We start from the raw sequence: 14,610 nt of genomic DNA on the forward strand, positions 1-14,610 counted from the left end.
TGATTTACCTGCACTCTGCTCATACCTTCTCTAATCAGGATTAATTGCAAAACTCTGAGTAGATTTAAATCAGCTCCATTACCACACACACACATACACACTTCAATAATCTGCCACAAAAAATGTTTCCTTTCCCCCAAAATGGTCAGATTCCCTCCCCCCACAAAATGATATTTGTCTGCGGCAAAAGACTGTTGTCATTCAGTCCTGGAGCAGTGACAACATTTCAGTCCACTCTCTGGTGAAATCACTGCAGCTAGTTTAAAAAAAAAAAAACATGTTACAGGTAAAAAAAAAAATATACACAGATAAGTCAGCCATGAGATGATAACTGGTAGATAAAATAACTGTCTCTTTCTTCATTGGAGTCTATACTGCTATAAAGCCAACAATTTAATTCTCACTCTCAGATGTATGCTAATCATTTATATTTACATTGTTTGTTTTACTCCTGAAAACACGTACACAAGGGTTCTCCACAGGTAAAATCCACTCCTATGCAGAGGGCCAATACAAGGCCTAGCCACGACTTATGTCCCACTTAACATTATTTTGAGGGCTTGCATGGGACTAATGTGGTGGATGGGACTTGTATCTAACCCTATGCTGATATTATCCAGCCGATTTAATTTCAAGTTCATCTCATGCACTTTGGGAGGTAATTTTGGCTGTCAAGCTAAACAAAATGTACTGACAATAAAATGTTATGTCATCAGTAGAGTTTAAGGCCTGGTCTACACTACGCGTTTAAATCGATTTAAAGAGCATTAAATCGATTTAATGCTGTACCCGTCCACACTACAACGCCCTTTATATCGATATAAAGGGCTCTTTAAATCGATTTCTGTACTCCACCCCGACGAGAGGAGTAGCTGCTAAATTCTGATTATAACATATCGGATTACGTTAGTGTGGACGGAAATTGGAGTTTATTTGGCCTCTGGCGGTATTCCACAGTGCATCACTGGACGCTCTTGGACAGCAATCTGAACCGGATGCAGTGGGCAGGTAAACAGAAAAGCCCCGCGAACTTTGATATACATTCCTGTTTGCCCAGCGTGAGCTTGATCAGCACGGTGGCGATGCAGTCTCAATCAAAAAGAGCTCCAGCAGGACATACGGATAGACTTAGATGATCGCTGTATGGGAGACAAATCTGTTGTATCAGAGCTCCGTTACAGAACACAAAATGCAAAGCGTTGAAAAAAATCTCCAAGATACAACAGCCTGCGTGACAAGTGTAACAGGAAGCCAGAGATCATATGACACTCATGGAGGGGAAGGGACTGAGGACTCCAGCTATCCCACAGTCCACAGCAGTCTCTGAAAAGTATTTGCATTCTTGGCTGAGCTCCCAATGTCTTTAGGTCAAACAGTGTCTGGCGTGGTTCAGGACAGCTCCTCAATCTTCTTCCCCCCCATACCACGTGAAGCAAAGGAAAGAAATCATTTCTTGACTACTTTCAGTGTCACCCTATGTGTGCTGAATGCTGCTGGTGAACGCGATGCTGCAGCAGTGAAGAGCATATCCGCTCCTCTCCCTCTCCCCTCCCCGGTGGTAGATGGTGCAAATAGGACTAGTAACCGTCCTCATGAATATCTAACATGTTTGACAACGAGGCCCAAACATTGCTGGTTACCTTCAGTAATAGGACAGAACGGCTAAAACCAGCTTCATCATAGCAACTGGGGCTTCAGCCCCTCCCTTTCCTTGTAAAGAAAAGATTCTGTACTGCCTGGACTGTCATAGCAGCAGCATGCTGGGCTCCTTCCCCACACGTTTAATGTCCTGCCGTGACATATCATGCCGGGAGCCTGCCCCCCTCATTTATGTCACAACACTCCAGTTTCTATTCCTGATTCTTATACTTCATGACACCAAATGGTCAGGACACTGTCACGTATCCCAGAAGGTTGGGGGGAGGGGAAGCAACGGCGGTGTTGCAGGGCACCCCGTGTACTGACCAGACACTGTGCTCTGATACACGGTCCTCTAATACACTTCCCTATTCTAGGCAGGACTGACTCTATTTTAGAAAACCATAAGGGGGATTGACTCAGTCCCAAGTGAGTCAATCCCAATTTGCTTTTGCATTGCGCCCCCAGCTGATTTAAGCCAGGGGCAGTCATGATAGCAGCGACAGTACAGAGGAGAAAGATAACCGTCATCTCATTGCCAGTTTTCTCCGGCAGTAGATGGTACAAATGACCAGTAACATCTTGCTATCATTGCAAAAGCAAAAGTGAATAGCTGCTGTGTACGCGCTGGAGTATCGCCTCTCTGTCCGCGGCATCCAGTATACATACGGTGCCGAAAAAAAAAAGCTGAAACGGGCTCCATGGTTTGCCGTGCTATGGCGTCTGCCAGGGAATCCAGGGAAAAACGCGTGCGAAGGATTGTCAGCTGATGATTTCCAGAAGAAGAGAATGACTGACGACATTTTACCGACCACCCACGACAATAATGATTCAACCCAGAATTCCAAGGAGCGGGGAGACTGAGGAACTATGGATAGCTACAGAGAGCTACACAATGCAACGCTTCAGAAATCAACATTAGCCTCGGACCATGGACGCACAATGCCGAATTACTGTGCCTAGTGTGGCGCATGAAATCGAATTTATAATATCATTTTATAAAACCGATTTAGCTAATTTGATATTATCCCGTAGTGTACTGGCCTAAGACTAGGAGGGATCAGTATGAAAATTATATAACCAAAGCACGTATCAGAGGTTGGGTGAAATTATTTATTCAGCTAACGAGCAACACTGTGACAAAACCAAATTGAAAAGTTAGGCAATACACTCTCTGTCTCTGTCTATATATAATATATCCCCTCATTAGGTCTACTGTTGTAGTGCATTCCATTAATTCCAGTTTCTTGTCTCGTCCATGAATGGTTTGTTCCAGTAGCCCACTTATCGTCAGATTGCCTGGTTCCTCAACATCTGACGCGGACCTTGTTAATCCGGCGACGTCCGAGCCGGCCATGACTCTCCTTAGTTCGTGTCACTCTCAATTTGAGGTAGGGTGAAGTGTTTGGGGTCTTTGCCAGGACCCCTACTGGAAAGTTGGTACCCACCAGGATTTGAACCCCAGTCTCTCGTTTCAAAGGGCGGTCTCCCGTATCAAGTGCGCTCTTAACCACTACGCTATCCTCGCTATCCAGACAATGAGAAGGCAAGAAGACAGCAACATCCAATATCACCAAAGGATAAGACAGGTCCTGAGAGCCAGCTCAGTGGAAGAACAAGATCCACGCCACCAACAGATACGCCCTCCGGTCATCAGATACCTGCCGGTATAGTGAGCTGGCCAAAGAGGAAGAACTGCCGATGTGAAGACCCGAAGCTCCTCACAATGCATGGAGTTTCCACCCCAAGTTCCAACACCCAGAGACTGTATACCAGCCAGAAAGAAGGCGGCGGGGCTTGGTGAGCGTCAAAGCCACTGTCCTGATGAAACCCGGAACATTCAGGAGTACATCAGTAAGATGCCCCAAAGATGAGCTTGCTGAGAATGCCTGAGGCAGCAGCAGACATGGAGAGAAGACCAAGCAGAAGAAGTGCCATGGCAAGACAAGACCCTGCATGGGATGTACCATCGACAGATAGCTGATGGTGGCTGACATTGGAAATCCTACCAGTGGCTGGAAGAGAGCTGGACTAAAGACAGCACTGAGGCACTGATCATAGCAGCACAAGGAACAGGCACTGCGGCACCAGATCCATTGAAGCAGGGGTCTACCACACTAGAGAGGACCCAAGGTGCAACTGTGCAGAGAGGCCTCAGAGACAGTTCAACACATAGTGGCGGGATGTAAGATGCAGGCAGGAACAGCATAACACTGACGGCACAACCAAGTGGTTGCATGTGTGTACAGGAACATCTGCACAGCGTAGGTCTAGACCTCCCAAGACCAATGGAGATCCACAGAAAGGTTGTGGAGAATAGCAGGGCTAAGATATCTGTGGACTTCCAGATCAGATGGACAGGCAGGTACTGGCCAATCAACCAGACATCGTGTAATAGACAGGACCAGAAGACAGTGGTGGTGATAGATATAGCAGTGCCAAGTGACAGCAACATCAGAAGAAGGAATATGAGAAGCTGGAGAAGTACCAGGGCCTGAAGAGGAACTAGAGAGGATGTGGAAAGTGAAGGCCAAAGTGTCTCAAGTGTGGTAGGAGCACTCGGGGCTGTGACTCCTAAGCTGGTTAGGTGGCTTCCAAACAGATCCAGGAACAACATTCCATGAACTTCTCCTTCCTTCCAGAAAGTGCAGTGTAGAACAGCTAAGATACTGCGCAGAACCCTCAAACTCCCAGGCCTCTGGTAGAGGACCCGAGGTTGAGGAAGACACATACCACCCATAGGGGTGAGAGGGGAATTTTTTTTTTATATATATATTATACACACACACACACACGCATATAAAATGTGCAACAAATTTCTGCATTATCTTTATATTTTTCCAAGGCTTTGGCCAAGTTCCTAAAGTGAGGTCCAGCAGTTTGGTATCACTTTCCCAGTGGAAAGCAGCCCTAAACTCAGCCCCTAAAGAGACTTTCCTGGACAGATATATCCTTGAGAAGTGCAGAGCTCCTATATGGCTCCCACACCACCTACTCTGACTGTAAGCGTAGAGGATGTGGCTAGGGGCAAGTTGTATTATTTGGAGCTTCCATAAACTTGGCTGCCATATAGACTCTTGGGGCCACTAGCAGCTGATGAAGGTGAAAGGCTCTTGAGACTGTGGCCTGGTACAGAGCAGCCCCAGAATCAGGAAGTCCGAAGGGCGCTGCACCAAGCACTCTATGCCTACAGGTGAAGATCTGTCCCTTCAAAGTTTAGTTATATGGTTTACTTTAAGGCTTTTTTTAAAAAAAAATGTTCTTATTGTCTAAAATCTTGACAATTGATTTTTTTTAAGAAACAAGAGGAAATATTCCAAGTGTGAGTGAAAATATTGGTTTAGCCTAATTTTTTGTTTACAAAATAACATATGATTAGCTTTAAGGCAAGAAGTCTTACAAGGATAATAAATAGCACTAAAAAATCTGAATTTTCTTGTTCACTAGGAACAACTGAAAAAAATATGCTTGAAGTCTAAAAACATAATGAGGAATTCCTTACTTTCGTAAGTCAATATTTTCTTGATTTATCCTAAACAGAATGTTCTTTAAGTTACTAAAGTATTTTACAGCTTTGGCTGCATAATGTCAGTGTGCAACTGGCAAAAAAAAATAATAAACCTTCAGTATTGTTGCTTAAAACAAGAGAATCTATACACACACGCAGAGACATAAAACAAGCCTTCATCATGTTACAGTTAAGGTTGCTAAGTGCAATTCAAGAGAATGATCTGGATGGGAAAGGCTGGTGTCAGATCTATTTTTGTCACTTAGCCTGTGGTTTCCATAGTTTAGGAGGTTTAGTTAAAAGATTTTGTGGTTTTGTTTTTAACAGCTGTGCCCAGGGATGGTTTCAGTTTCTTTCTCTGATTCCTATAATAGTTCTTACCATCCAGTTCCAGTTCCCAGCCAGTCCTTGTTCTCTAGCTCTCCATAGTCCAATACTAATGCTGATTCAACAACCAGTCCCACTCCCTAGTTCCAGTCTGGAGGCAGTGCTGGTATCCCAAATCCAACCCTGCATCCGAGCCACAGCACCCAACCACCTTCTATGCCTCCCCATCCCTCAGTTCACTCTTCTCCTCCCGCTAATATCTGCAGAAGGGAAAAACTGCTTCTTGGGAACTTATACAGTCCACCTAGGCAGGGCTCCCTTCAATCAAACTTTAGTAGACTTACCAGCTGCCAAAAGTGCCCATACATCAGAGCTCAGAGCCTCATTTCTTCCTGGCTTCCTCCTGCATTCAATCCCCACATCCAACCCATCTCTAGTGATCCAACATCTCTGGGATGTTCTCGGACATAGCTAAGTGTTTAGATCTTAAAACAGTAATTGCTTAGTAATGAAATATTTCCAAGCAATTAAAACTAATTGCTAGGCAAGTGGAGGAGAGCCAATCTGTTCCAGTGAAGATGGTTAATATTTGTTTTCATAATCAAAATTCTAGTAACCCACACTGTGCATTCAGGTAGGTCAATATCTGCATATATCTGATTTTGGGTATTTACAGTGTATTCTGTTTAAAGCTAGATGAGTCCAAAAACTTCTGAGAACATTTTTACACACTGGCTAACTGGAGTGCATCTCCTTCACACCAGAGTATTTGGGTGTATATCTTAAAATGCTAGTTCCTGTGATGGGGATCCATTTAATAAGGAGGATTATTTCTTAAAACTCAGTGGCTTTAGAAAGTCATATATACTGAAATGTGCAAATCAAACTATACTGCACATGGCCCAATGAGGAGTTCAAATGCATATCCTGTGCTGAGAAACCTAAGGCTGAAAATTATGCCACTTCGCAGGAAAAAAAAACAACACTTACATTGTTTATTAACTAGTATGTTAATCATAACTATGCCACCTGTGGTTATGAAATTTTACAGTAAAATATTTTCCTACCTTAGAATACACAGTGAAATTTTCAAACAAATCTCACATTGAGATCAAAAAGTAGAAGCAAGGTAGTTAAAATAAAGCTTAAAAATGCGTCCATAACTTTGGAATGATATGAATAATATAAATTTATATTAATTATATTTGGGTATGAAGACTGAGCAGGCATTTCTCTTGAAATCAACAGATAAACAATCTCATCTATAACATGTGGCCCTTTTTACAGTAGGAAATGTACAGAACATAAATATATAAATAAAAATATATACAGTACATGGTCACACATTCACATAAGCGATAAAGTGACACATATTAAATATATATATAAGCAACTATGTTTTATATGTTTGGATCTGCCCAGCTCCACCACTGCCTGCTGAGTGTCATCAGGCAAGTCACTGCCATCCTGTGCCTCAGTTTCCCCATCTGTAAAATAGGGATAATATACTGACCTCATTTGTAAAGCATTTTGTGTTCTACTGATTAAAAATGCTATATAAGGTCTACTATTATGACTATGAATTCAAGATAAACTTGTACTTTACATATTCACTACTGTCAAAAATATGTAAGCAGAAAATTGTCCTTTACTGAGTCCTACATTCCATAAGAAAAGTTGAAACTTGATGAGATACAGGCCTGGTCTACACTATGCGTTTAAACCAAATTTAGCAGCGTTAAACCAATTTAACCCTGCACCCGTCCACACAACGAAGCCCTTTATATCGATATAAAGGGCTCTTTAAACCGATTTCTATACTCTTCCCTAATGAGGGGAGTAGCACTGAAATCGGTATTGCCATGTCGGATTAGGGTTAGTATGGCCGCAAATCGACGGTATTGGCCTCCAGGCGGTATCCCACAGTGCACCATTGTGACTGCTCTGGAAAGCAATCTGAACTCAGATGCACTGGCCAGGTAGAGAGTAAATTGCACGGATTAGTAGGAAGAAGCGAGTGGGCACCCCGGGCCAGCCCAAAACTTTTGAATTTAATTTCCTGTTTGCCCAGCATGGAGTTCTGATCAGCACGGGTGGCGATGCCAGCCCCAAAATCCAAAAATAACCATAAAAAAATACGGAAGGCGCCCCGGGCGCCTCAGCGCGGAGCATGGCATCCAGCATGCCGTTGGAGGAATGTACAGGAAATAGTAGTACGATTATATTTGCTTACCCATTAATATGGTTTTAATGCCAAACCTCTGGCGTTATGCAATGTGATTCTCGCTCCCTGAGGATGTTCTGTACCGTTTTATGGGTTGTCTTCGGTGTAATATCCCATTAGATTTGTCGCATCTCGATGATGTTGAATAAGTATGGACTAGAGTCTGATTAGCGCCTGCATGCGTGGAGGAGACAAAGTATTGTATCTATCAGAGCTCCGTTACAGAGAGAATCTAGGAAACAAATGCCACAAGCATATTGGAAACACTCTCCAGGCTCTTGACCCGCGTCCACAGCACAGTGCTAGATCATTGTCCCGCGTTCCTGGCCGCCCCGCTCACGCCTCGGCCTGCTCTGTGTCCGGGGGAGGGTTTCTTTTTTTCCGGTGCTCTCCCCCAGTCCCCCCTCTCTCCCAGCATCTCCCCTTTTGTCTTTACAATGAAGCCTCCCCGCGTCTGCCCTCGTGCCTGCCGTCCCTCCTTTCCCATGGTCGCGGCCTCTAGTTGTACTATATTCAAGTAGATAATCAGTCTAGAGTATCTGAGGTGGGCGTCCTATGCCCTTTCACCGTCTCTATCCCTGGCGGCCGCCCCACCGTCCTTTTCGACTCGGTGCTCCAGCACTCGAAGCCTCCTGGTCCTGGCCATCTGGTTGGGGACCTGGCATTTTAATTTATGTTAACGGAGTCTTATCCAGTTTTAACTAAACTTTACCTTTAATTAAACAATAGTTTTTTTTTATAGGACCTTATGAAGAGCCCTTTAAATGGTTAAATGTTTACTGGCACGTAAAAAATAATTAAAAGTTGTGAATAATGAAGGAATCAGTACTTCACACTTCTGGAAAGGTTGCTCTTCCTGTAGTAGGATCATTTATATATTGCATAATTACACATAACTGTTTAGTTGCGTTGTAATAAAGTTAGAGTACTAAGACGATGTGATATGGGAAAATGTTCAATTTAGCGATAGCGTGCGAATGTTACTGCGCGTATCGTACGGGACGGACTCATGGACTAGTCGTCTCGTTTCAGTGTCAAGCAACACGTCAGCAATGTCCACGCGCGTTCCCCAGCTTTGTCCCGGTCTGGGTCCAGTTCTTAATGTTTGGTAAGTGGTGAAGTGTGGATCTTGCCTTACCAATTCCAGAAGTTTCTGGTGATCACCGAATCATGATCGCGTGATGCAGGGTAGTCCGCTGAGGGGTAGATCATTTGGCTGTCAAGTCCGTCGTTGAACCTACCATTTATACGTTATTTAAACAGCTAGGATTGCACATCAACAACTTAGGAATATATATTAAAAGAGAAATTGTCGTGCTGGCCCTCTGTCTGGGTAATCGTTTTTTATTTTTTTGATGTTACTTCCATCGCATTTGTCAAGCGGTGCAGTTAGTTGGTCTTTGATGTGTGATATCAACCCTAGGAGTACAGAGCTAAACGAACACAGACCTTCCTGCTTGAAAAACCATTTTATGATAATAGAAAATGTTATTGAAACGTACATGGTGAGGGACAGCTTGCTGGTGTGGACGCGTGAGAAGGACCCAGATAGCTGTGTTATCTTCATTAGAGGCGTGTCACACACCCGGTTTTTTTTTTTTATTTTTTCATGGGCTAGACTATTAGAAATGGTTAAAGATAATGTGACTGGCCCGTCTTCCGAGCAGGTTGAATATTATTGTACAGAAGAGGTGTAAGACTCCACATGGTAACTGTCCTCATCTAATAGTGCTGGTGATAGCTGAAATTATTCTGCTCGGTGTGGCCTAGGTAAACACTGAGACTTCATCAGTCGACCCCCTGTTCACTTTTTTCCCAACCCACCGGTCCAAAAATCCGCTTTATGTCTCAAAGTCGAAGAAAAAGCCATTCATGATTACTGCATACCTGGACTTTGTACCTATGCAGCTTCTTTGAGTACCAGACACGGTCTTGTTGTGTAAGATGATTCCTTTGAAATGCCCCCTCATGTGACTTCAATTCGGTTCTTGTGGGAAAGAATTTTTTCATATTAGTGACATCAATCTCCAATTAAACTCGCTAGGTATAAAAAGTCAAGTGTTTCTATTGTCCTCCTGCTTTTAGTGTTTATGTAAAAGTGTGCAGTGGTTACTATTGATACTTTCATTTTTGTCAATCACAAATAGGAATAGGACACACTGTCCACTCTCTGGTTTTACGCCGTTCTTTAGGTGGCTTTAATCTCTCTTTACATTTCTTGCCTCCTGCTCCGGTATGGTGGTTGTTTTTTGGATCTAACAGCCATGATTGGTCTATTTGTTGAAGACATCATTAATTAGACGTCTTAGATGCCATCCAGCAATCTCTGTGGGAGATGGCTATGTAGGACAGGAATGCCTTTATTCTGCAGCTCTTAGCCATCGGATGATCATTCTATTAATCATATCCCTCCAGATCCAGCCTGCTCCCAGTTTCCAGATCCTCCGCATTACGTGTCTCGCAGATACGAAGATGCCTATTTCTATCCCATCTTAGATCAATGTGAATGAAATGGTGCTGCCCAATTAGATATAAGAATGCGGGGATTGAAGACACAATTTAACTAACATTGCTGACTTTTTTGTTGAGATCCAACCTTGATAGAGGTGATGATGCGAAGCCTTCCCCAGCTGCTATGATAGCTCAGGGACCTGCCACTAGTAATTGACAGAAAGCAGTTTCTTTAACATGAAAGCAGGGGGGGGGATAGCTACCCACAGTGCAATGCTCCAGAACTCGACGCTAGCCTCGGTACATGGACGCACACTGCCGAATTAATGTGCTTAGTGTGGCCGTGTGCACTGAACTTTATACAGTCTGTTTTACAAAACCGGTTTATGTAAAATTGGAATAATCCCGTAGCGTAGACATACCCAGAGTTTTCGCATTGCAGAACAAATTTATTTGTCACCAACACACATTAAGGGACCCTCTCCAGATGATGTAGGAAAACAGCATCTTGATCTTGTCCATACAAAATTAGGAAATGTTTATGGTGTCCATTGACTGGGTGCCTTGAAAATTATTTAAAATTCAGATTTATGCATAATAATTATCTGAGTTGCCACCATTTAAATGGTAATGTAGTCAAAACAAGTGTAAGTACAGATAAAAGTTCTTATTTGTAGTTATCTCGAAGAGACAAGTGGTAGGAGAGAGGATTGTATCTTGTTAGCATTTTCATAGCTTTTAAGAAGTTCCTTTCATCAACAGGTTACATGAATAAAATGACCCTGAAGGTCTAGTATCTACAATATGTACATTCCTCTATGACTTTCAGGTCTGTGTGTGCTTGGTTTACCTCTGACGAAAGATCAGCCATTCTTGGACGTCAATCCATTTCCTCTCTGCTTCAGATAATGTTTGCCTCAGACGTGTACCCAGAGAAGGCATTTTTTTTTAATTTTTAGGTTCCATTTTACTGGCATGAAATGAGTTTGGAGAAAGGAAATAATGCTTTGGTGAATGGGTTGTTTTCCTTTTAAAAGGGAAGAGATAAGCACTTGGAAAAAACAAAACCTGAAACTGTAGTAGCTTAAAGCATCTGTAGGTAAAGAGGGACAGGGAGGAATCCTGTCATGTACTGCAGGTTCCACTGTCCTCAGATAGCGTTTTCAGTTAAAGAAAAGTGGTAGATTCATCTATGGCTCCTTGCTATTCCCTTCCAGCACAGCCAGGGCATCCTGCTGCTGATAGATCTCCTGGATCAACATTGTGTTTATATTCTTCCATTCTCTATACTTCCTTGCTGTCAACTCAGGATCCTCCAGCAATTGGTTAATCATGGCCAGGTCATGCTCTTTACACTAGTAGGAAATCAAGAAGGTTACTAAATATATATATTTTCATACAAACTGTATACCGTATTTCCCTTAATAAAAACTGTATGAACATAAAGATGGCAAATTGCTCATCTTGGCAATGTGATTCCCTTTTTGAGTATGGGAATTTTAAAACATACTCCATGGCAAAAGTTTCTTCCAATTAAAATTACGGTTCTGTTTATACCTGAGTATTTAAAATATCCCAGATTTTTCACAAAAGCTCAAGGGAAGAGTTACATGAAGAACTGATCACTTTTCACATCATTTTACAAAAATGCTAAAATTTAAAAAAACTGGTAGCAGCAGCAGCAATTACTGCAATTCAAACACAGTTTTTGACCTTCCAGAAAAACACTCTTCCCACATTGTAAATACCCTACTTTAAGTCCTAGACATATTCAATTTAGATGTGATCCATACTCACAGAGGGTAGCTAGCCATCCCACTCTAGTGGCTAGACCACATAGGGAGGTTTACAAGGCTGCTACTACTTTTAAGTTAATGCACCCAGTTCCTTTAGCTCAGTATGTAGAGGCTCACATTTTTAGGCCCAGAGATCTCAGCTTCACCTCTCACAGAGGATGTGAGCAGAGACATCAGTACATGGAGAATAAACACCTCAAAGTATAGGGATGGTGCTCCTAGCCTCTGTTTGCCAGAAGCTGGGAATGAGTGACAGGAGATGGATCACTTGATGATTACTTGCTCTGTTCATTCCCTCTGGGGCACCTGGCATTGGCCACTGGCAGAAGACAGGATACTGGGCTAGATGGATCTTTGGTCTGACCCAGTATGGCCGCTCTTATGTTCTCTATTGCAGAGCTCAATTTTTCTTTTCCAGGTCTATAGTATCTTACTATCCTGGATTTCAACTATGGACACGTAGACTTCAACAAAACGTTCTTAGTAATTCTAGAGCTAGGACAAAGGGATCTGAACTGAAATGGTTCTCCACCAACCATCATTTAACTATGCCAGCTCCGGGAAGAAGCCTCAGTTGAGACAAATTAACTGCAAAAGTGGCCACTTCTCTCTGGCATATGCTCGGAGCAGGCCTCTGCACGAGATGGAATTCTAGCATTATAATAAGAAGGGATAAGCAAACACCCATTCTGGATAGAAAAAAATAATAAAAACAAACAATGTATGTGAGGCAGCGGATCCCTCCATTGGCCTATGTGAAGCACCACTCATCAGCCTCAGGCAAGGGTCATTACAGAAGAGAGGCAAAAGTAAGACAGAGAAGGTTTCCAGATCAGAGCTAGAAGGATGAGATAGAGAGTAAGGGGGAAATAAAAGCAGGTAAGTGGGCCCCAGGGGCGGCTCAAGGTATTTTGCCGCCCCAAGCACGGCAGGCAGGCTCCCCTCAGTGACTTGCGTGCAGGAGGTCCCTGGTCCTGCGGATTCGGCGGCACGCCTGTGGGAGGTCCGCTGAAGCTGCGGGACCAGTGGACCCTCCACAGGCACGCCGCCGAAGGCAACCTTCCTGTTGCCCTCGCAGCGACCAGCAGAGCGCCCCCTCGTGGCCTGCCACCCCAAGCACGTGCTTGGCGTGCTGGTGCCTGGAGCTGCCCCAGTGGGCCCAGAGCTTTCTTGACCCCAAGAATTATGAACAAAAGTGGTCCTGACCCATAGCCTCAACAGTTTTCCCGGAAGGCCTGACCTCTGTGATCTGTGCTTCTTGAACCAACTGGAGCAGGGCAGCTTATTAAAAAGGGCAGATTACTCAGGTTCAACCCTATGTCTAGCTGGCAACGTTTATAAGAGGACAGCAAAAGGCACAGGACAGAGAAATACAGACAGGTGCTGATAATGTAGAAGAGGGGACTTTTTTCCCCCAATGGGGAAATTTTCTTATTTTGTAAATCTTTCTTCCATATCTCTGGAGAAAAGACTAATTTCCCCCATTCATTTAGCATGTGAAACACTCTGCACACAGCTTCCCTCTTTTCCTAGCCATCCGAAGTATGTTTTGCTAATGATATACTGTGGCAGCAGCAATGATTCATTGCTAGAGATGTAGAGTAGCAAGTCCAAACTAAGAATCCCAGTCAGCCTCAGTATGTTCATAAATCACTCTGCTTTAACCACATAAAGGTTTAGTCAAAGCACAGCAAATATGGATCCGATGTAAGACTCCCCTAAGTTCTGTATTTCCAATAGATCATGCAGGGTTAATTATGTCCTGCTTCATAGAATATTAAAAAGAAATTACTTTAAAAGCATACTTTTCTACTGATGCACAGTTTGGCATTTTCCTTACTATTAGAATGTGCCTTTCGCACTAGCTAATGTAAACATCATTGCTTAAAGAATTCTATTTGTCTCCATGTGAAATTCTCTAATGCCATATTTATTTTGTCGACACTCCAAGCTCCTGGTTTGATTACAGCAGAACTCATATTTTCTGCATTAAGAAAAGCAACCAAGAAAATGACCTTTCCATACTCAATTAGTGTTAGATCAAAACAAGAAAAAGTCTGAAGTTATAAAGAGTGCTATCCACTGTCAGGTCCATAATTTACTTATTTCTTTTCCCAGAGCGATGTGAATCCCTTTAGGAAATAACTCTAAAAACTCTAATAGCACTGAAGCTTTTATCCCCAACTCACCATTATCCCAGTCTGAAGATTTAACACTAACATGTGAGCTACCAGTCCACCTGGCACTAAGTGGTTCTGTTCTTTCCTTTACTGGTGACACACATTACACTGGAAAAGCTGTGTAATGTTTTTCTGTCTCTCGGTTTCCTCATCTGTAAAATGTGGATACTATTTATCTATCTTACAAGTGTGTGGGGGGGCTTACTTCATTAATTAGGAGATCCTCAGACAGCAGATGCTATAGAAGAATGGATTATTATCCGTCTCAGAACAGCTGATTTGGCATTAGTACCAGTGAGAAATCTCTTTATAAATTTCTCCAAAGTAGACATGACTTAAAGCTAAGTAAAAACATTTGAGGTAAGATTCTTGTTTCTTACTTCTAGTGACAAGCAAGAGGATGGGGAAGGCAATTTTTTTTAATGTTCATTCAAATCTCTATTTACAGTTTAATTTTATATTAATAAGTTTTTTTTTTCTCTCTCT

At 42.8% G+C, this 14,610-nt stretch overlaps 1 protein-coding gene across 1 annotated transcript in view; it reads right to left on the minus strand.

Moving 5' to 3' along the window:
• Positions 1-10,499: 10,499 nt before the first annotated feature.
• IPCEF1 (interaction protein for cytohesin exchange factors 1) overlaps positions 10,500-14,610 on the minus strand; it is a 125,659-nt gene continuing 121,548 nt past the window's right edge. The window contains exon 12 of the mRNA XM_032770821.2: positions 10,500-11,503. Coding sequence (XP_032626712.1) covers positions 11,339-11,503 — 165 coding nt within the window. The 3' untranslated portion in view covers positions 10,500-11,338. The remainder of the gene's footprint in view (positions 11,504-14,610) is intronic.

This window comes from Chelonoidis abingdonii, chromosome 3, assembly GCF_003597395.2.
Source record: "Chelonoidis abingdonii isolate Lonesome George chromosome 3, CheloAbing_2.0, whole genome shotgun sequence".
NCBI classification, from domain to species: domain Eukaryota; kingdom Metazoa; phylum Chordata; order Testudines; family Testudinidae; genus Chelonoidis; species Chelonoidis abingdonii.